General features: G+C 50.3%; 1 protein-coding gene across 1 annotated transcript; it reads left to right on the top strand.

Annotated features, from left to right (window-relative positions):
* Nucleotides 1–1,090: 1,090 nt before the first annotated feature.
* Nucleotides 1,091–13,646, top strand: LOC132085730 (keratin, type II cytoskeletal 1-like). Its single transcript, XM_059491159.1, has 19 exons — nucleotides 1,091–1,787; nucleotides 2,558–2,772; nucleotides 2,918–2,978; nucleotides 3,139–3,234; nucleotides 3,402–3,566; nucleotides 3,675–3,800; nucleotides 4,009–4,229; nucleotides 4,532–4,566; nucleotides 4,651–5,017; nucleotides 7,416–7,498; nucleotides 9,425–9,942; nucleotides 10,810–11,024; nucleotides 11,170–11,230; nucleotides 11,391–11,486; nucleotides 11,620–11,784; nucleotides 11,893–12,018; nucleotides 12,132–12,352; nucleotides 12,631–12,665; nucleotides 12,773–13,646. The coding sequence occupies exons 1-19, from the start codon at nucleotides 1,170–1,172 to the stop codon at nucleotides 13,033–13,035; spliced, it is 3,687 nt and encodes a 1,228-aa protein (XP_059347142.1). The 5' UTR covers nucleotides 1,091–1,169; the 3' UTR covers nucleotides 13,036–13,646.
* Nucleotides 13,647–21,512: the final 7,866 nt, after the last annotated feature.

Below are 21,512 nucleotides of genomic sequence, written 5' to 3'. Positions count from 1 at the left end.
AATTTCATTTACATGTAACACACACAAAAAGAGGGTTTATTTCAGAGACATTTTATAAAATACATTTCTAAATGACATTCCTTTCCCAATAAATTATTTGGAAGCAAAAGGTTATACTGTGCCTTGGGGGTTGTAACAGCTCCATTTCTCAGCAGGCTTTTCCACATCAGTCATCTCATTTTTGGGGAAAAAAAGATAATTCAGAGGTTGTGGGATTCACCAGAGTAGCAGGAACCCCTTACCATTTCAAATTGTTCATCTGTCGCTCCTCTTCCATAGTGTTTGTCTGTCTGTCCCTGACATTGTCGCCAAAGGGTTCCCAATGTGTCCCTTCATTCTTCCTCAAGTTGTCATTCCCTGTCACCCTCAGAACACTGAGGAGAGCAGGATGATTCCAGTCATATTCTTCCCTCTGCTTCAGCATCATCCAAAGCCCCAGCTGGTTATCCCAGATTTGCGGAGTTGCAAGTGGAGGGAATTCAGTCTACAGGCAGAAGACACTCCCACTGTAGTGACACCACATGCTCCAAGGAGATATTTTTCCTCTCTATCAGGAGAATATGCTGAGTCTCCTCAAATTTTGGTGTCATGAATTCCCATTTAGGATTGGGAAACATCTGAAACACAAATGCAATTTAACATATAAAAAGGAGATTAAGGGTGTGTGTAAGGAATTGTGAAAGCCATATTATAGCTGGGATTTCATCAAAACTTTTGTCTCCTGTGGAGCTTCGATAGGGAGATCTTTATCTGGAATTATTGGGAGTCACTAATGAGGGCTGGATAGCCAATGAGGGGGTGCAGAAAAGGGGTTTATGAATAAAATTGATTTCCAAGATGTCATAAAGATAAGAGAGTCCACTTAGTCATGGAAACGTGTCTCGAAGCTCTTTTTTTATTCACCTCTAGATTACAGGGTGTGTTTCTGGGAAGCCCCAAATATGGCAAAGCTCATGGAGAATCTGTCAACAACCCCGTGCTGATGAAAATACTAAATTGCTTTCCACCTTCACGCCCAAGCTGTCCCAGCCCACCTCCAGCAGCGGATAAAAGGGAATGCCCAAAGCTGCTGGAGCCAGAGAAGACTCTGCAGACTTCTTTCTGCCCTCATCAACTCTGTTGGTCTTTCTGCTCTTCTGGATTTTGATTCTGCTTGGAAGAAACCAGCCATGTCTCGTCAGTCTGTCTGCTTTGGAGCTGGGGGGAGAAAGGGATTCAGCTCCTGCTCTGCTGTCGGTGGTGGATTTGGAGGCGGTGGTGGCCGGAGCAAGATCAGCTACAGCTCGTACTCCTCATCCCGGGGAGGAAGTGGAGGAGGACACTGTGGGGGGTTCAGTAGCCGGAGCCTCCATAGCACAGGGGGCAGCAGAAGGATTGCCATGGGCGGATGTTATGGTGGTGGTGGATACGGTGGCAGGATGGGTGGCCTTGGTGGAGGAATGAGCTGTGGAGGCATGGGTGGTGGTGGAATGGGTGGTGGAGGAATGGGAATGGGTGGCTTTGGTGGTGGAATGGGTGGTGGGGCAGGAATGGGTGGCTTTGGTGGTGGAATGGGTGGTGGGGCAGGAATGGGTGGCTTTGGTGGTGGAATGGGCGGTGGGGGAATGGGTGGAATGGGCGGCTTTGGTGGTCCAGGCTTCTCTGGAGGCATCCAGCCGGTGCAAGTTGACCCCAGCCTCCTGCGTCCGGTCCATGTTGAGATCGACCCCCAGATCCAGCAAGTTAAAAACCAGGAGAAGGAGCAGATCAAGACCCTGAACAACCAGTTTGCCTCCTTCATCGACAAGGTGAGAGTTTAGGATGGGGTTTTTTTGGAGGTGGAATGTCAAACAACTTCCTTGGGCTATGGACTGGGAATTTTTTCACCTACGAACAGTTGTTGGAGTTGTCAGACCAATGCCTCAGCATCAAATTGTAATTAGTCAGGTGTTACCTTATAAGTAACACCAAACAGTAGAGGAGGTTTTGTGCTAATGGAAGATTAAAGAGAACATCTGCAGGATATTCTGGGGATTGTCTAGCCAAGCCACTTTTGCAGCCTCATTTTGGGTGATTCAGGGCAAAGTCATGACTGTAAATTTAATTGTCCTAAGAGTTCTCATTGCTGGGATTTGCTTTTTGATGAAACTTTCTTCTCAAAGCCTGATTCTAGAAACTGCAGAGCATTAAACCCCTTTCCAATACTCTTGGATTATTTTAATTTCAAATAGAAGTCAAAGAAATAGAAAATCCATCCCAAGAGAATGCAGGGGTGGTTAGGGAATAAAAATTTCATCTTTCTTGACTTCAGTGCTGGAAAGATGATGACAAAGTCCAATCCTGATGCTATGGAAAATTGGGATGATGTCTTTACTGGGAACATTGCTTTGTCCCCAGGGAAGAAGTTCAGAATGACTCAAAATTAATCGTCTAATAACAAATAAATTAAATAATGCTTCTCATGCACCTCAGGAGCCTGAATGAGACATAGATGGGGAATGATTCCCTGGGCACCCAAATCTCCCAGGAGTGGGATGTCTCTCTGGTGAATGTCTCACACACGCTTTGTTGGCTGTAGGTCCGATTCCTGGAGCAGCAGAACAAGGTGCTCTCCACCAAGTGGGAGCTGCTCCAGCAGCAAGGGCCATCGGGGCCCAGGAAGAACCTGGATGTCATCTTTGAGAACTACATCCAGAACCTGCGGAGGCAGCTGGAATCAATCCTGGCGCAGCGGGGCCAGCTGGAATCGGAGCTGCAGAACATGAGGCAGTACGTGGAGGAGTTCAAAACCAAGTGAGTGCGGGGACAGACAGGGAGGGATGAGGGGGAGAGCGGGGCTGATGCGGAGACCCCGCGGGTGGAGTGACCACTGCAGGTGAGCACCCCCAGGGGGCTCACAGGGGGTCTCAGAGTCTCACCTCGTCCTGTCTCACCACAGGTATGAGGAGGAGATCAACCGTCGCACGGCTGCTGAGAACGAGTTTGTGGTGCTGAAGAAGGTGAGTGTGGAAGACACCAGCAGGGATAGGGTGATGGGGGACAGGAGGTAAAGACATGGGAAGGACTCAGCTCCAAGATGGGCAGAAGCCAACAGGAAGAGCCAACAGTTCTTGTGCGATGAAAGGAAGCCGTGGTCTAATTCTGAGATCTTTCCTTTAGGATGTGGACTGTGCCTACATGACCAAAGTTGAGCTGGAAGCCAAGGTGGGAGCTCTGACAGACGAAATCAACTTCCTGAGGTGCATCTACGAGGAGGTAGGAGCTCTCTCTTCCCCTTGGTGAAGTTTTAATGAGGGTGTGGTGACCAAAGTCACTGAGGTTGGACTGAGTGTCTTTGTGGATTTGATCTGGAGAGGTTGTCTGGAGCTACTCTCTTCTCCCCCCTCAAGAGATGGTGCCTCTGACTCATGTCTTGGTTGCAGGAGCTGTCTCAGATGCAGACGATCAGCCGGGACCTGTCCGTGGTGGTGTCCATGGACAACAACCGGCACCTGGACCTGGACAGCATCATCGAGGAGGTCCGGCGCCAGTACGAGCAGATTGCCCAGAGCAGCCGGGCTGAGGCTGAGGCCTGGTACCAGAGCCGGGTGAGTTGGGAAGGGCTTGAGGCTCCTGGGACAGTCCCCGCTGTTTGAACCACCTGAGCTTTTGGTCAGCTTTGTTCCTCATGGGTGTCCTTGTCCCCACTTTTCCAGTATGAAGAGCTCCAGAACACTGCAGGAAAACACGGGGACAACCTCCGCAACACCAAGATGGAGATCCAGGAGCTGACCAGGAATGTCCAGAGGCTGCGGGCTGAGATTGAGAATGTGAAGAAGCAGGTAGGGGACCATCAGCTCCTCCTTGGGTAACAGCTTTGTGCTGGGTCAGGATGGGGCTGGGTGGTGAGAGGGAAAGCAAACATGAAAATTCAAACCCTTTGGAGAAGATAGATTATGTCTGTCTGTTTTCCCCCTCGTTTGTGCCATGAAGATGCTCCAGTAGATGGTGGGCAAAAGGGATCTCACACACTGGTTTTCTCTTCCTCAGAACCAGCAGCTTCAGGCAGCCATCGCTGAGGCTGAGGAGAGGGGCGAGATGGCCATCAAGGATGCCAGGAGGAAGCTGGAAGAGCTGGAATGTGCCCTGAACAAGGACAAGGAGGAGCTGGCTCGCCTGCTGAAGGAGTACCAGGAGCTGCTGAACACCAAAATTGCACTGGATGTTGAGATTGCCATGTACAGGAAGCTCCTGGAGGGAGAGGAGAACAGGTACCTAATTGGGTAAAACCTTTGAACCCACACTAAAGATTGATTTTGTGCCATTCACACTCTAATTCCCAAGTATATATTAATTATGTTAGGCTTAAACATACTTGAGTGGGTTTTCCATCTTAAAAGAATGTTGCTTGTTTCTCTAAAGAATAATTGGAAAATTCTGAAAAAAATTTGAATAGGTTGCTCATTTTTTAAAAGAATAATTGAGAAACATAAACTTGTACAAGAAAAGGAAATTCTCAGCTGAAGAGCTGTGCACTTCCCAGTGGAATAACTGGTCCCATTTTCCCTCACAGGCTGTGCAACGACAGCATGTCCAACGTCAATGTCTGTAAGTATCTGCCCTGGGGTCCTTCAGAAGTGGTAGAACTTGTTCTTTTGGGCAACAGGTGAGTAACCTGTGCTTCTCTTCCAGCTGTGGTAGGCAAGACGACTGTCTCTGGAGGCAGAGGAGGCATGGGAGGAGGATTCGGAGGCAGCGGCATGGGAGGAGGATTCGGAGGCAGCGGCATGGGAGGAGGATTCGGAGGCGGCAGCTGCGGAATGGGAGGAGGATTCGGAGGCGGCAGCGGCATGGGAGGAGGAATGGGAGGAGGCGGCATCTGCGGAGGAGGCAGCAGCTTTGGAGGAGGCAGCATGGGCGGCAGCTGTGGGATGGGGGGAGGAATGCATTCCGGTGGCTTCTCCTCTGGAAGCGGAAGGATGTGCGGCTCTGGCGGGGGATCCTCCTCCGTGCGGAGATGCGTCACCACCACCTCGGTCAAATCTTCGGGAGTGAGATTCTGAGCCCCGAAGGTTGACAAGGAAAGAAGCACCTCCTCTCTCCCCCTGGCAGCAGCCCAGCCTCCTGAAGCCCAGCTCTGGTGTCGTGCAATGGGATGAACTGTGTCCCTCCCAGCCAGCTTCTCCCAGATGCTGGTCCCACCCAGTGGTTTGGTGGTGATGCCGTGGGTGTGCTGGCACCGGGAGCTGCCCGGCAGGAGGGGCTGCTCTGCCTTCCTTGCTGTGTTGTACATTTCTTTTGGCAAATGTGTATAAAACTCCTCTTTCCTCCTCTCTCCTCCTGTTCTGCATCCCCAGCTCCCTTCCTCTGTGTGTGTGTCCTGCCCTCCTTCCCTGGGATGTTGCCATTCCCAATAAATTGCAGAGAACATTCATGATGTTGTTGTGTCTATGCTTCGGGAGCCACTTTGGGCAGGGCGGTTCATGCTTTGGCAAGCAGCTCGTTGTGAAGCTGGGAGGGTCATTCTTTGCTCAATATGTCGTACCTGTGCTTTGATGGAGGTGAACAGGTGGGGTGGACCAGGGCAGCCATCACAGCTCAAGTGACGACTGACTCTCACCTGAGGGCACAAGTGCTGGGTGCTGGATGCTCAGTTCACACAACACTCAGTAACTGAGGCAGCAGAAGACCAAACTGAGGAATACAGGAGCCTGCTCAATTCTTAGGCATCTCCTGACACAGTGAATCATACAGTTCATCCCTGGAATCCTGTAGAGTTACTCCCACAGCAGATTTCTGCAATTGATGAGTCTGGAAAGCTCCAGCACAAAGAGTTCCAGTATCTTCCCAGTCATTGAGCTAATACAAGCTGCCCTGCCCAGTTTTTTGGGCTCAGCTTTAGGCACACAGAGGCACTCAGTGCCTCAGTGCCCACGTCACATCTCTCCAGATGTGGCAACATTCCGATTCCTGAAGCTCTAGGAAAGGGATTTTTCAATCCCTCTTGGATTTTGGAAGCTCTGCAAAGGGTCTGCCAAAACCTCTGTCCTGGGATTTGGTCAGGAACATTCCCAGTGCCCTGTTTCCAGACCAGTAGAGACCCACAGGGGCTGATGGATAGTGAGAATCAGCAGCAGCAGGTGGGAGCCAACACTGGATAAGAGTCATCTGAGTTTTCTGCCTCTGAGTGGTCTTCGAGTTGTGATGAGGGAGTGTCAGGGTAGGAGCCCCTTGGGTGGGGGAGCTGGTGAACATGGATCACAATGAATCAGGATGTTGGTCAAGCACCTGCCTCTGGTGCACACCTGGGCTGTGGGATGGCCAGGTGGGATGCACAGCTTGGCACCCAGAGAGCAGGGGGAGCACCAGAGAGCCACGTAGCATCCCTGACCAGCCATGGGAACATGATGGGCTGGGAAGGTGTGATTCATCCCCATCCATGAGCTCAGGTACCATCCTCTCCCTGAGAAGCCAATTAATTCCCCAGTGGCCCATCCTTGCTCCAAGAGCAGGACAGATCTGGAGGAGCTCAAGGCGGGGGTGTTGCTATAGAGCACAACACGGCGCAAGCACCAAGACTCAGATCAGAAGGCTGTATAGGGCTATTTATTAAAGCAAGAGGTTGCCTTTATAGTTTTACAGGATATTTACATTTGCTTAACAAACACATACACTGTCCATTGGTCATGAAAAAGAAACAAAACCTTCAATAGGTGAAAAGGAGCCATGTGAGCCAACTAAAGTCCATATCTTTTGATTTTCTCTCTTTCTTCATGTTGTCATGGTGATATCCTTGGTACCTTCCTTGAGAGAGATACAAGGCTTTCCTTATCTTCGGGAAGGCTTTGCTGGCTCACAAGAACAGCACAAAAATGTCTTTCCTACATGGGGGCTTGGGAGGGGAGTCCAGAGTGTTTGATCTGTGGTTTCTCCACCACCTGGAGAGATCAAAGAGACAGAAAATGCTGTCAGTGGTGGTTCAGGAGTCCCACAACAGCCTCTGGGAGTTGCTGATGTTGCCAGAGTGGGATAGGAAGCTGCAGACTGAGGAAGAGGTCCAGGAAAGGCAGTGAGCTTGTGGAAAAGGGGGTTCTCCCCACGTTGAAGGGTGCTGGAGCTGGAATTGTGGCTGGGTTTGGCCCAAATAAAGATGCTGAGTAGGCAATGCCTGTGCAAAACTGGTGTTGTGCCAGGAGCACTTTGAGGTTTGGCTTGGGGCAAGAGTCACCTGTTTTGGTGTTTAATCACCTGTTTCGGTGTATAATTTTAAGGGCCTGTTTCTTCTAAACTTTACAACAAACTTTACATGGCGTTGTAGCGCTGCTGTGAAGAGTCATTGCGACACCTCCTCCGTGCTCCTGGCTGGGTTAGATGTGAAGCCGGAGAGTGGCTTTGGTCTCCATCCGTGTTTTCTGCCGAGTTCACATTTTCCCTGGTGTTGATTCTGCTGTGCACAGCTCCTTGCGCAAGAGATCTGAGGGCATGGCTGGAGCCCAGCTGCCTGTCGAGTTTTACCTGGAGGAGACTACAGTGACTCCAGGTTTGGAATAATCTGCACATCTTGTCTGAAGACGTCAGAGTGACTCAGTCTGGGCGTCTTATCTGCAGGAGCTGAGTGTGGTCAGCACCCAGGCATCTGGCTGACTTTGCAGATCTTCCTCCTTGCTGTGAACCTCCTTGTGGGATATTCCAGTGAAGTGCTGGTGCCTTCATACCATGGGTTTGGCAGCTGGGAGGGAGGCCAGGAGAAGGGACAACCTGCTTTCTCCACCTAAACCCGCACCACTCTGCAGCTGCCCTGGCTGCTCTTCATGAGCAAGTGAGCTGGGCTGCAGGATGGTCTGGAGAGCTTAAATGTCCATCTGGGGGATGACCATGGAGAAACCAGCCCATCTTGATTGCAGCTGCTCTTGGAAAGGAGGGTGTCCCCTCCGTGCTGTGGGGATGCTGTCCATTCTCCAGCTGCAGGAACACACACCTGGGCAACCTTTGGCCAACCATGACTTGTGTCCCTCAAGGGTGGGATAGCCCTTTGTCAACTGTTTAGTTCATTAATGGCGGGATAATCCTTGGCGACCTGTTGTGTCCTTCAGTTGCTGAATAACTGCTGGCAACTGTTGAGTCCCTAAGAGTGGGATAATCTTGGCCAACATTTGAATCCACGTCAAGGGTAATGTCCTCTCCTTCCTCCCATTCCACACAGCCTGTGGTTCCAGAAGCATCATCCCAGTGACAATAAATAAAATTCATGTTTGTGATTCCTCCCGTGGCTTTTGGAAGTGTTTTCCTGGGCTGGTTCTCCAAAGTGTTTGCTGTGTCCATGGCCACCAGCTGATTTCTAGGGATGCTTTCAAACCACATTTACCTGCCCAAATCTCTCCGGTATGATGATGAAAACTCAACACAGGCAGCTGAGAAGCTTAAAACCAGGATATTTTTTGAGTGCTGAAGTGCTTCAAGATATGTTCTTCCCTTGACTTTTATTCATGATTTTAAGGAAATAGGAATGAAGGAAATGTTAGTGTTTTTTACCAATAAAATCAATAAATGTAACAAAAATATTTATTTGATTAGTGAGGCTCAGAAGGTACATTACAAGATGTCCTTCATGTGAGTGTCCGAACCCATTGCTGGGGAGCTGGTGCATGAAATGAAACATTATTGTCGGTCATCATTACAACATCTACTGCCTGGAGCGTCCTTTCCATCCTCTGTGGCTTGACAACCCCTGTGGCCATTGGAAAAGCACAAGCAAAGAGTTGGACATCCTTGTTCTCTTGCTCTGGTGCTCAGAATCCCAGGACCTGATTGTCTCAGACTTTGTGGGACACATTTTAGAGGAAAAAATTCCACCTGATGCTCTTAGGAAGGAACTAAGCAGCTCCTTTCTGGTTAAAACAGAAATGCTGACCTGTTAAATGTTAATGATACAGCATTTTTCCACTTGTAAAGCCATTGGGAATTTTCTGCTTAACAAGGCGATGAGGTGTGTGCTTGGGGGAATTGTGAAAGACTCATTCTATCTGGGTTTCACCAAAATCCTTGCCTGGTGTGGAGTGTCAGGCAAAAAAATCTCGAGTCAGACAACCTTAGGAGCAGGCAGGGAAGTGGGAGGAGGGAAGAACATGACAACATCACTGTAAAATATATTTTTCCTGATGACATAAAGATATGGGAGTCCACTTACTCACAGAGACCTACCTTGGTGCTCCTGCTTTTCCCTCTGCATGGTGAAGCGGATTTCTGGGTGGAGTCACCAATTTGGCAAAAAATCTGTTAACCGCACCAAGCTGATGAAGACAGTAAATTTGTTTCCTCTTCACGCCCAAGTTGTCCCAGCCCACCTCCAGGAGCAGATAAAAGGGAATGCCTGGAGCTGTGGAGCCAGAGAAGACTCTGAGCACTTCTCTCTGCCCAGCTTAGCTCTGTGGATCTCCTCACCTTCTCCAGTTTGGGCTCTTTTGAGGAGAAGCAGTCATGTCTCGTCAGTCTGTCTGCAGAAGCTTCGGAGTTGGGAGCAAAAGGGGATTCAGCTCCTGCTCTGCTGTTGGTGGTGGCTTTGGAGGCGGCGGCCGGAGCAGGATCAGCTACAGCTCATTCTCCACATCCAGGGGGATTGGAGGTGGCGGACACTGTGCAGGATTCAGCAGCCGGAGCCTCCACAACCTGGGTGGCAGCACAAGGATTTCCATGGGCAGCTCATACGGCAGTGGCTACGGTTGTAGAATTGGTGGCTTTGGTGGAGGATTTCCAGGAGGATTCGGTGGCATTGGAGGAGGTGTCATTGGTGGAGGAATGGGTGGCTTTTGTGGCCCCATCAGAGGTGGCCCCGGGTTCCCTGGAGGCATCCAGCCGGTGCAGGTGGACCCAACCCTCCTGCGGCCAGTCCACGTTGACATTGACCCTCAGATCCAGCAAGTGAAGTGCCAGGAGAAGGAGCAGATCAAGACTCTGAACAACCAGTTTGCCTCCTTCATTGACAAGGTGAGAGGTTGGAGCTGGATTTGCTTGGGAATGGGAAAACTGCAGAAATTCCTTGTGCTCTGGAGAAGGAAATATCGTCCTTCTCAGCTCAGTGTTGGGCTGTAATTGTTTCCATTCCATTCCACCTGGTTTCCTCCTGAGGAAGTGTCAAAATTTAGCATCCACAGAGAAACTGAACAACTTTCTCCAGGTTTGGTGGATGCGCACTGCTTTTCACTTCAGTGTAGACAGGCCAGAGGGATGGGGATATGCTCAGTGATCAAAGTGCTTATTTAAGTCTGTTCTTTCTCTGGGATAATTTTTTTTCTCAAGGAACTTAAAATCTAGGAATGAAATTAAAAAAAATTCACAATCATTTCTTCTTTCAGTTTAAGGGCAGATGAGCTCCCTTTAAATAATCTGAACTGGGAGAATTTTGGTTATAAGCGTGCTCTATGTCTTTTAAATATATGATGTGTATGTGGAATCATTTCTGTGGCTGATAAGAGGAATGTTCTTGAATATGGAGACCAATGGGATTTCATTCACTGGTAGGTCAAAAAGTATCTGATGCTCCTGAAAATTAACATCAAAAAATCCTGACTGATATTGGAAATAATTTGTAAGACTGTAATGGAAACATTTCAATAGCTACCCCCAGGAAAAAAAGAAAAAAAATAAAAAAACAGAGCAGAGATACAGGAGGAGGAAAGAGGAATTTAACAATAATGGGGAAAAAAAAAGGATAAAAAAGGGAGGCATTTTCCCCTCGGAAGCAGTGGGAAGGGTTTTGGGGATTGATTCCCATGGCCTTCCAAAGCTCCCCGGAGCTTTGAGCAGTGGGATGTCTCTCTGGTGAATGTCTCACACACGCTTTATCGGCTGTAGGTCCGATTCCTGGAGCAGCAGAACAAGGTGCTCTCCACCAAGTGGGAGCTGCTCCAGCAGCAAGGGCCGTCGGGGCCCAGGAAGAACCTGGATGTCATCTTTGAGAACTACATCCAGAACCTGCGGAGGAGGCTGGACTCTCTGCTGGGGCAGCGGGGCCAGCTGGAATCGGAGCTGCAGAACATGAGGCAGTACGTGGAGGAGTTCAAAACCAAGTGAGTGTGGGGACAGACAGGGAGGGATGAGGGGGAGAGCGGGGCTGATGCAGAGACCCCGCGGGTGGAGTGACCACTGCAGGTGAGCACCCCCAGGGGGCTCACAGGGGGTCTCAGAGTCTCACCTCGTCCTGTCTCACCACAGGTATGAGGAGGAGATCAACCGTCGCACGGCTGCTGAGAACGAGTTTGTGGTGCTGAAGAAGGTGAGTGTGGAAGACACCAGCAGGAATAGGGTGAGGGGGGACAGGAGGTAAAGACATGGGAAGGACTCAGCTCCAAGATGGGCAGAAGCCAACAGGAAGAGCCAACAGTTCTTGTGCGATGAAAGGAAGCCGTGGTCTAATTCTGAGATCTTTCCTTTAGGATGTGGACTGTGCCTACATGACCAAAGTTGAGCTGGAAGCCAAGGTGGGAGCTCTGACAGACGAAATCAACTTCCTGAGGTGCATCTACGAGGAGGTAGGAGCTCTCTCTTCTCCTGGGGCACTGGTGTTGCAATGAGGAGGCCAAACACTGAGGTTGGATGGGGTGTCTGGGTGGATTTATGCCTCTGGATGTTGGATGGTGCCTCTGACTCATGTCTTGGTTGCAGGAGCTGTCTCAGATGCAGACGATCAGCCGGGACCTGTCCGTGGTGGTGTCCATGGACAACAACCGGCACCTGGACCTGGACAGCATCATCGAGGAGGTCCGGCGCCAGTACGAGCAGATTGCCCAGAACAGCCGGGCTGAGGCTGAGGCCTGGTACCAGAGCCGGGTGAGTTGGGAAGGGCTCGAGGCTCCTGGGACAGTCCCCACTGTTTGAACCACCTGAGCTTTTGTTTGGTTGTGTCCCTGATGGGTGTCTCTGTTCCCACTCCTCTAGTATGAAGAGCTCCAGAGCACAGCTGGCCGGCATGGGGACAACCTCCGCAACACCAAGATTGAGATCCAGGAGTTGTCCAGGAATGTCCAGAGGCTGCGGACAGAGATTGAGAACGTGAAGAAGCAGGTAGGGGTTGGCCAGTGTCTCTCGGGTTCTGTTTTCCCTCTTGTTTGTGCCATGAGGATGCTCCAGTAGAGGGCGGGCAGAGGGAATTAGGAAATTTACTGTCTTCTCCCCAGAACCATCATCTGCAGTCAGCCATTGCTGAGGCTGAAGAGAGGGGGGAGATGGCCACCAAGGATGCCAGGAGGAAGCTGGAAGAGCTGGAATGTGCTCTGAGCAAGGACAAGGAGGAGCTGGCTCGCCTGCTGAAGGAGTACCAGGAGCTGCTGAACATCAAGATCGCACTGGATGTTGAGATTGCCATGTACAGGAAGCTCCTGGAGGGAGAGGAGAACAGGTGAGACCTCCTACAATTGTCTAGGCCAGGGTTCTGTCTCCCCTTGGGTCAGATTCATCTTTAACCATCCCTCACAACACTTTTAGCATTAAAATTTGATTACTTTCCTTTTTTCCTCCAAATTTTGAAGACAAAACAGAAACATGGTTCCCATGGGGAGTACTTTTCAGGGGTCTTGATTGATCTTATATGAAACATGATATAAATGGAATATCTGGGGAATACTTTTGCTTCTGACTGTATACAGATTTACAACTGATGTTCCTCTCCCTACACAGGCTCTGCTTAGAGAACCCCTCCAATGTGAATGTCTGTAAGTATTCGCACATTGTTTTCTCTGCTGAATTACCTTCATCCTTGGTTTTGTAAAGATTCCCAGGATGTTGCCTGGTGTTCAGCGAGCCTCTCCCTCTCTTTCAGCTGTGGTGGGCAGAAGCACCGTGTGCGGAGGCAGATCTGCCAGCAATGGCCTGAGTGCAGGAGGCGTGTGCACGGTTGGTGGCCCGAACATCATTGGCGGCAGCTGCGGGATGGGAGCAGGGATCCTCAGCGGAGGCTTCTCCTCCGGGAGCGGGAGGATGTGCAGCACTGCAGGTGGCAGCTTCATGGCCGGGGGAGGCTCCTCCTCTGTGCGGAGATGCGTCACCACCACAACGGTCAAATCCTCCGGGGTCAAATACTGAGCCCTCATGTCCGTCCTCCCAGGGAAAGCAGCACCTTCCTCTTCCTCCCGCCAGCAGCACAGCCTCTTCCATCCCCATCGGTATTCAGGAGGAAAGAAACTGTTTCTGGGGGAAATCTCCCCAAAGTGAGATTGAAATCAAGACACATCTCTCTGGCCCAGCCTGGCTCTCACTGAGCCCCACTGGGGTGAAACATCTCCCTTGTGGGTCCCCAGCCCTGCAGAGCTCCCCAGCACTGCTGCACCAGCTGAGGAGTAGCAGTGGAAAACTGCTCTTTCCTGTCACTTTTTAAGGCCTGTGTTTCCCTTGCATCCCTCATGGGTCCCCCTCATCCTGCTCCAGCTGTGTCAGGAGCCCACATAAACAAAAGGAAGGAGATGATGCCCCATAGTCAGATTTAGGAGTGAGAAACAGGTGTCTGGAGCTGTCCACCTTCCCCAGGTGGAGTAATTTGGCAGCTTTAATGTTTTACGGATCCTTTTCCCTCCTCTCCTTCCTGCCTGGAGTGTGTGGCCCTGTTGCCCCCCTCTGTCGTTTGAATCAGCTGCTTCCTACCGGTGCCCTGGCCCCAGGGTCATTCAGTACCAATAAACTGCAGAGATATGAAGATATTTTTGTGTTGTCTCATCACTTTATGCTCCCCAGCAGAGGAGAAACACAGGTTTGCCCTGGGCCAGGGTGATTGCAGGGCAAACACAAACTGAATTGAGAAAGAATTGAGAGCAGGCCTGAGAGAAGGACTTGGGTTGCTGGTGGGTGAGAGCTGGACCTGTCCCAGCCCAGAGACCCACGAGCCTGGGCTGAGACCCCAACGTGAGCAGCAGGGGAGGGGCTGTTCTGCTCTGCTCGGGTGAGACCCCACCTGCAGAGCTGCTCCAGCCCTGGGGAAGGATGTGGAGCTACTGGAGAGAGTCCAGAGGAGGCCACAGAGCTGCTCTGAGGGCTGGAGCTCCTCTGGGGCAGGCTGGAAGATCTGGGGGTGCTCACCTGCAGAGAAGAGAAAGGAGACCTTTGCGACCCTTCCAAGGGGCTCCAGGAGAGCTGGAGAGGGACTTGGAAAGGCAGTGATGGGACAAGAGGTGATGGCTTCAAAATGGAAAAGAGGAGAGTCAAATGAGATGTTGGGAAGGAATTCCTCCCTGTGAGAGGGGTGAGGCACTGGAATGGGCTTCCATGAGATTGCCCCAACCCTGGAAGTGTCCAAGGCCAGGCTGGATGGGACTTGGAGAAATCTGGGACAGTGGAAAGTGTTCCTGCCCATAGCAGAGGGTGGAAGAGCATGAGCTTTAAGATCCTGTCCAACCCAAACCCTTCCATGATCCTATTTCGAGCTGATTTAGATGATCTTGTGGGAACATCAAGGTGTTTCCTTGGGCATCACCCTGAGAACTAGGATCCATTATTCCCATTTAGGGTTTGGGCTGGCTGGAGGTGGGTGGGAGCTTGGAGCAACCTGGTCTAATAGAAGGTGTCCTTGCCCATTGTGGAATCCTCTGAATCCTCCCACTCAGGGAAATCCCCAGGGCCTTGCCTTGGAAGAATATACCATAGAGTTTACCCCACTTAGGCCAAAAGAGAGGACTCAGCCCATGGTGCTCTGCAGCACTACTGCCAATCTACATCAGATTGCCTCCCCCATTGGCCAGTTGACACTGCCCACCCCAATTATTCATTCCTCATTGCCCCTACAGGTTGCTGCCCTTGGCCCTGCCCTTTGCCCACCCCTGTGCCCTCAGGTCACTGGTCACTGACCCCATATTGGTCACTGACCCCACGCTATTTTGTCTCTGATCCCTTTGGTGTGGTGGATGTAATAAATCTTCTCTGGAATACATCATGCAAAGGCCTTTCCTGTCTTTCCTCTCCTGAGCTATCTGTGGGGTGTGTGTGTGTGCATGGACTGGAAATGGCTGTTCGTGTGGCTGTTCACGCTGCTGCTTTCTCAGAGCAGCTTCTGAAGGAGATGTCTCAAAGAAGGTTGCAGCATTTCCACCACCCTGCCACTCTGCACCAGCCCATGGCAGGGGTGGAACTGCATGGGCTTCCCACATTGTGTGATCATCTCATTGCAGCTCCTGCCGTGGAGGAGTCTCCAGTGGGGGGCTGGAGCCAGGGTGAGGAGGATCAATCCTCCCCAGGGCTGGCACAAGGATGAGCAGCACCCTCTACCTGTCTGGCTGGGCTCTTACACCAGCTCCTGTGAGCGGTGGGAAGGTCTGACAACTCTGAGTGGACACAAATTACTCACAAAGAAAAAAAAAAACAAAACAACAGCATGAAAGAATAAGCCAGAGCCCAGAACCTGCCATCAGAGCTCCCGGTTGCCCAGCCGGCTTAGTCATTAGCCCTCTCCAAATTACATCCCACTGCAACCAAATTAATTTGATTAATGCTTCACTGGATTCTTCTGTAGCTCTGGGAGGAGCAAGAGATGAATCAGCCCTGACTTCTCAGCAATGTGTGTGATGGGGGGTGGGACCAGATGGGATTTAAGGTCCTTTCCTACTTCAGCCGTTCCATGATTCTATGATTGATCTGGCGCAGACAAAATATGGAAATGAAGATCAATGTTGTCAAGTCCTTATCATCTAAATGAGCAAAATAAGGATGAAATTATTGCTTTCATTTGAACCAGTGTTACTTTCCTGCTGTTTTTTTTATTTACCCCCAAATTTCCTTCCAGTTCACCCTCCTGACTTCTGAAGGATGTTTACACCAGGCTGCAATGTGTCTTATCCTGCTGTTTGAGTCAAAAATAACATTTCTGATTCTAAAATTCATAAGTTGGGATGGGAAAGACGAAAAAGTCATAACCCTCTTCTTTATCCCAGGGAAGAGTCTGAAATAATCTCCTTCTTCCTCATCCCAGGGAAGAGTCCAGGGACAGAAATGGACCCAGGTGGTTCAAAGCCCAGGAGTGTCCTGGGGACACCCTTGGGAAGGTGGCAGAGAGGACAGCGATCTCCAGCCTGTTGAAGCCCTGGAAGCCAAAGGTGCTGACGCCATCCTGCCAAAAACCACGGGATTTTTCTGAGTTCTCTGATTTTTTCCTGGAGAGGAGCCAAGAGGTGCCGGGGTTTATCATTCCCATCTGCTGCACTCATGAAAAAGGGAGTTGAAGGAAATTGCTCTGGTGCATCGTGCTGGGATGAAAGGATTGGGATCCCCTTTGCCTGCTCGGTGGGGCACTGTGAGAGCTGCTGGATCCCATCCAGGGATGCCACGAAAGACACTGAGGGGCTGGAGCATGTCCAGAGACAGGAACAGAGCTGGGGAAGGGCTGGAGCACAAGGAGAAGGGTCTGGAGAGCTCCCGAGGAGCAGCTGAGGGAGCTGGGGAGGCTCAGCCTGGAGAAGATGAGGCTTTGGGGAGACCTTCTCCCTCTCCAGAACTCCCTGAAAAGAGGGAGCCAGGTTGGGGTTGGAGGGCTGGGAAAAGTTACTGCTCCTCTGTGGTCAGGGTTATGCAGGATCTTTTGCATCAGAACATGGGAAGAAACTGAATTGGCGACGTGTTTTATGAGCTCCTTAGGAAGTTAACCCAAGTGGGATTTTATTGGCTGTAATTAGGGCTGGAATGAGTTTTTAATTGTTACTAATCATGTTTATGGTGGGAGGGCCTCATAAGCCACCATGTTTTTTCCCCTGGGTGGGTCATTGTGCAAACATGTAGGAGACTCCCCCAGTTTGGGCTTGCTGGAGAGCAGGAAATATTTGCTTTTGTGAAAAGCATTGGTTTGTCACCTGGGAGAAGACCACCCTCTGCATCCTCTAGACTGGGGTTTACCTGGCACACTTCTCCTGAGCAGCTGGAGTCCTTTGGGATCTTGAGGATGGGACATTCAGGGGAAGGAATTAAGGAGCAGAGAAGTTAAAGGAGGTTAAAATTGGGGATCAGCATCCTTTGGTCCCCTCTCTGCACTTCAAACAGCAACGGCCCCAGTTCTGTCACCTCCAACTCAACTGGCCTAAAAACCAGCTCAGATGCGCACTAGGAAACCCTCTGACCTCCTCAAGAGAGACCAAAATCAGCAGCTTATGGAAACAGTGACAGCTACAGAGAATCTGGGCTTGGGAGGAAGTTTAAAACTCCTGTGGGCAAATATATTGACAAAGGTACCTAAAGCTGTGCAACTTCTGAAGAAATTTAGCTAAGGGAAGCTCTTCCCTTTGCTTTCCACACTAGGCTCCTGATGTTTAGTCCTGAATACTCCATCACTTCCTTTCCTGCTCTTTGGACCCTGCCTTGGATTCCTTGTGAGTGAATCCACTGCCAGGCTCCAGGAGTGACTTGTGCTGGGATCCAGAGGAATCTGTGTCCCAGAACATCATCTATGGCTGTGCAGAAAAATTTGGGCCTTTCATCTAATTAATATTCACCTCAGCTTTGCTTGGACAGGTTGAGCTGACAACTGAGCACTTTTCCTGCTGGACTTGGCCCCTATTGGGTGCTGACCCTGCTCCTCTGAATGAAACAGCTGCTGCCACCCAGCCCCATGACCTGGATGAGCAGCCTGGGAATGCGGTGCCTCCCGCTCCCTCCCTGTTCCATCCAGGGCTGCCTCAGCTCCAGCTGGGACAGGTAGAGCCAGATTTGCACAACTTATGGCAACTGCATCATCCACACCTGCTGCTGACAGAGACCATTCCTCCCCTTCCTCCTCCCACCCATTGGGATGGTGGTGCTTCCTGAGCTTCATCTTCCTTCCACACTCCCTAGTTTTGTCCTTGGAGTGGGATGATATTCCACAAGGTCTACAGATGGGACTCCAAAACTCACATTATACGACCAATTCTCTTGGAGCATGGGTTGAATCAATTCTACCTCTCCCGTGGCCTGGGGACTCAGCTGGTCTGGTGGGGGTGGACACAGCCACAAAATGTCACAAAATGTCACTGGAAGGTTTGGAGCCTATGCAAGGGAAAGTTCTCTGACACAGCTGAATCTGATGGTGGCCTCCAGGTGCTGCTGTGACCCCTGAACCTGTCAGTGACCTCCAGACCCCACTCACACACCTGAACCTGTCGTTGTCCTCCAGATCTTCTGACATCCCTGAATCTGTTACTGTCCTCCATCCTGCTCTGACAACTGAACCTGACAGTGACCTCCAGGTGCTGCTCTGACACCAGAACCTGTCCCTGTCCTCCAGGTTGATGACAAATTGACTTTCCCATAAGTTATGGGTCAGGCTGAGACAGGAATTTCAGGTTGGGCACAAACCCACCACCGTTCCAGGTCATGACTCCAGCTGACAAGGTGACAGGAGAAGAGATGGGTTGTCCCCATTTTTGTGATGGGTGTCTCTGGGCTGGGGGGTCTCTGCTGAGTCTGATCCATTCAGGATTTGATTTGGGGCCAGAATCAGCTGAAATGGGAAGTGCTCTGTTTGTCAGCCTTGGACAAGGACCTCCTGCTGGCCCCGGGGGGCCTTGGAGCTGCCTCCCTCCCTCCACCCCCACAAAACTTCTTACTGAATAAATTCTTCCATTTGCAGGTGTTTGTGACCCCCTGGAGTAAAGGTTGGGCTGGCAGCCAAGGAGTTGAGCCCTTCACCTGGATTGCTTTCCATGGGGCATCCTCTGGGAAATCCATTCCAGGGCCTTACTGCCCTCACAGGGAGGAATTTCTTCCCAATATCCCACCTAACCCTGCCCTCTGGCAGTGGGAAGCCATTCCCCCTTGTTCTGGTACTCCAGGCCTTGTCCCCAGCCCCTCTCCAGCTCTCCTGGAGCCCCTTTAGCTCTCTCTTTTAGGTCTCCTTTCCCTTCTCCTCTCCAGGTGAGCACCCCCAGGTCTCCCAGCCTGGCTCCAGCCTTTGGAGCATCTCCATGGCCTCCTCTGGACTCACTCCAGCATCTCTGCATCCTCCCTATGTTGAGCAGCAGTCTCAGGCTCATTATGGAATTGTTAGGATTCTCCTGATCAAGGCCAGGAGTTGGACTTGATGATCTCTGTCTGTCCCTTCCAGAACTCTAGATATTCTGGGATTCTATACCTGTTGAAGCTCTTAAACTGGCCTTCCCCAGCCCACCCTCAGGCCTTTTCCTCCCCAGGCAGGAGATTTCCTCTGGAACCATCATGGTTTTGGTGCTTTTTGTGCAGCTTTACCTTTTCTGCACCTGTCTCGTGTTCCTGTGGCCGCTCCTTCTGCTGCTGCAGAGGCAATCACAGCCATTTGGACCCATCAATAGAGGGATTTACTCAATTGATCACAAAGCCTGACCTTGATTGGGCTAATTATGAGCTTGGAGTCCAGCCCAGGTGGAGCTGGGTGTAGTCACCCTCCTGTCCTGCTGCTGATGACAGAGCAGCACCGGGCCCACTTGGCTGGGAGGTCGGTAATCACCTTGTTTACCGGATTTGGAACATCTGCCAGAATTAACTCCAGCTGCTTCAACTTCCTGTGGGACAGGATGTGATTAAAATCATCCTCAACTCACACAGCAGCTTCTGAAGCTGCTGAACACTCTCAGACTCTTCTTTACCTTGGGGACCAAGTGAAGAGGTTCCCGAGGTTTCAAATGCCTGGAGAGGCCATTCCTGAGACCTCTGATTGTTGTGTCACCTGGAGATCCTCATCAAAATCCTGCCCTAATAAAAATGAAAATAAATTTGTATCATGACTGCCATGCCCATTGACTATTTTTCTGCTGAGAAACATGTGCACATAGAAAAAAAAAATCTCATGTCTCCCTGTGTTTTTAACCTGGAGTTCAACCCAGTTTCCTCCTCCTCTTTCTTTTTCCTTATTTTAATATTTTTTTTCTCTGCAGGTTGTACTTTCCTCCTCCACCTCCTCCTTCTGAAACCCTTTGGAGATTTTATCTCTGCCTTGTTCCAGCACCTCCCGCCCAAGCCCGAGGGCATCAGCTGTGTGTGGAGGCACCCGACACGCTCAGCCCGCTGGAGATTCAGGGATCAGAGGCTGATACTTGGCATTTGCCAATTAAGCAAAAAAATTAATGAGCTTGTCCTTCGTCCACTTGCCACTATTGTTAATAATAACAGCAATAGAAAAATGACTTCAGTGTATTCACAAATCATATTAAATTTAATTAATAAACTTTCACGTTATTGTCAGGGAAAGAGGAGATTAACTGATATAATAAAAATGGTATCATAATTATGTTGTTATTTTCTGAATTGGTGATTTAATATCAAGGGTGTTATTGAGGACATTATTGTCTTACCTTCCTGTCAACCGCAAGTCACGAACCATTTATTAAAAGAGATTAAAAGAGCCATCAGACCCTTGTTAAGAGGATCGCAAATTAAAGTCAGGTTTTGGGTCGTTGGTCCCTAAATGAGCCTCACCAGAGACCCCCTCCCTCAGGGACAACACCAGGACTGTCCGAGCCTGGAGGTGATGACCTCCCTTCCCTCTCTTGCTGGAATCCACTCTGGAAGCTCCCTCTAGCCTTCTCAAAGTCAAAATTCCAGTTCAAAGTTCTCGCCAGCGCATTTCACCTTTTTTTTCCTGCAAAAATTACCATGTTTTTGGCATTACCCTTCCTGCCTTTGCTGAGCACAGGGAGAGGTTGTGGCCAGTCCCTGCACAGATGTTTCTGGCTCTGGGGAAGCTCTTCCTGCTCTTTGAGGGCTTTCCAGCCCTTCCCACACCGATCTCCTCTGCTTCCCTCACTCTCATTGGGTCTCGGACTCGATTCCAACCTCTATCAGATTATTCCGTGCTGCCCCAGAATCCTGATCTCCACTTCATCTTCTCATGCCCTCCTTCCCCTCCAAATAAAATTCTTCTGTGGTAGCAGAGTCATTCCTCCTGCTCTGGAATTCTGTGATCCCCCAGCTGCTTCCTTCCATTCGTGTTTGGGAGCAGCTTCTGATGGAGTAGCCCAGTGATGGGTCCTGTTCCTCCTTACCTGCCCTGTCTGGAGCACCCAGCACTGCTCCTTTCCCTCCCTGCACTCCCTGCCCCGGATCCCACAATTCCAACAGCGTTTCCATAAAACACTGCTGTTCAACAAAGGCAAAGGAAGATATCCCCCACCAAAGTCATTCCCAACCACCTGAGCTCTGCCTGTCTGCACAGGACAAATCCCTCCCATTTAGAGCCTTCCCAGACCCCCTCCAGTTAGTTTTCTCACCAGAAAACTTCACTATTTATCACAAAGTGTTGAGAATTCATAGAATTCTAAAAGTTCCCTGATAGTGTTTTTTTTTTTTTTTCCTGTGGTTTAATAGCAACTTCCAGTGTCACCCAGCTCTAGGTCTGTGTGAGGGAAACTCCATCTGGTCTCCCTGTCCCCTAAAGGAAGAATGTGGGATCCACTTTGGACTATCTCTATCATTAGGACAATATATAGATTCTTGCATCTGGGAAACCTCAGGCTTAGAATAGGATAAACTTTGGGACAGTATCAACGTTTCACTTGTTGTTCTGCAAAAAACACAAGGTTTTTTGACTTTTCTCTCCTTTTTTTTTCCTTCTCCAAGTCCTTTGCTGACCACAGGGAGAG

The sequence above is a fragment of the Ammospiza nelsoni genome, chromosome 32 (genome assembly GCF_027579445.1).
Source record: "Ammospiza nelsoni isolate bAmmNel1 chromosome 32, bAmmNel1.pri, whole genome shotgun sequence".
In the NCBI taxonomy this organism is placed as follows: domain Eukaryota; kingdom Metazoa; phylum Chordata; class Aves; order Passeriformes; family Passerellidae; genus Ammospiza; species Ammospiza nelsoni.
The sequence above is the reverse complement of the archived record's forward strand: the minus strand, read 5'-3'. Positions and strand labels throughout refer to the sequence as shown.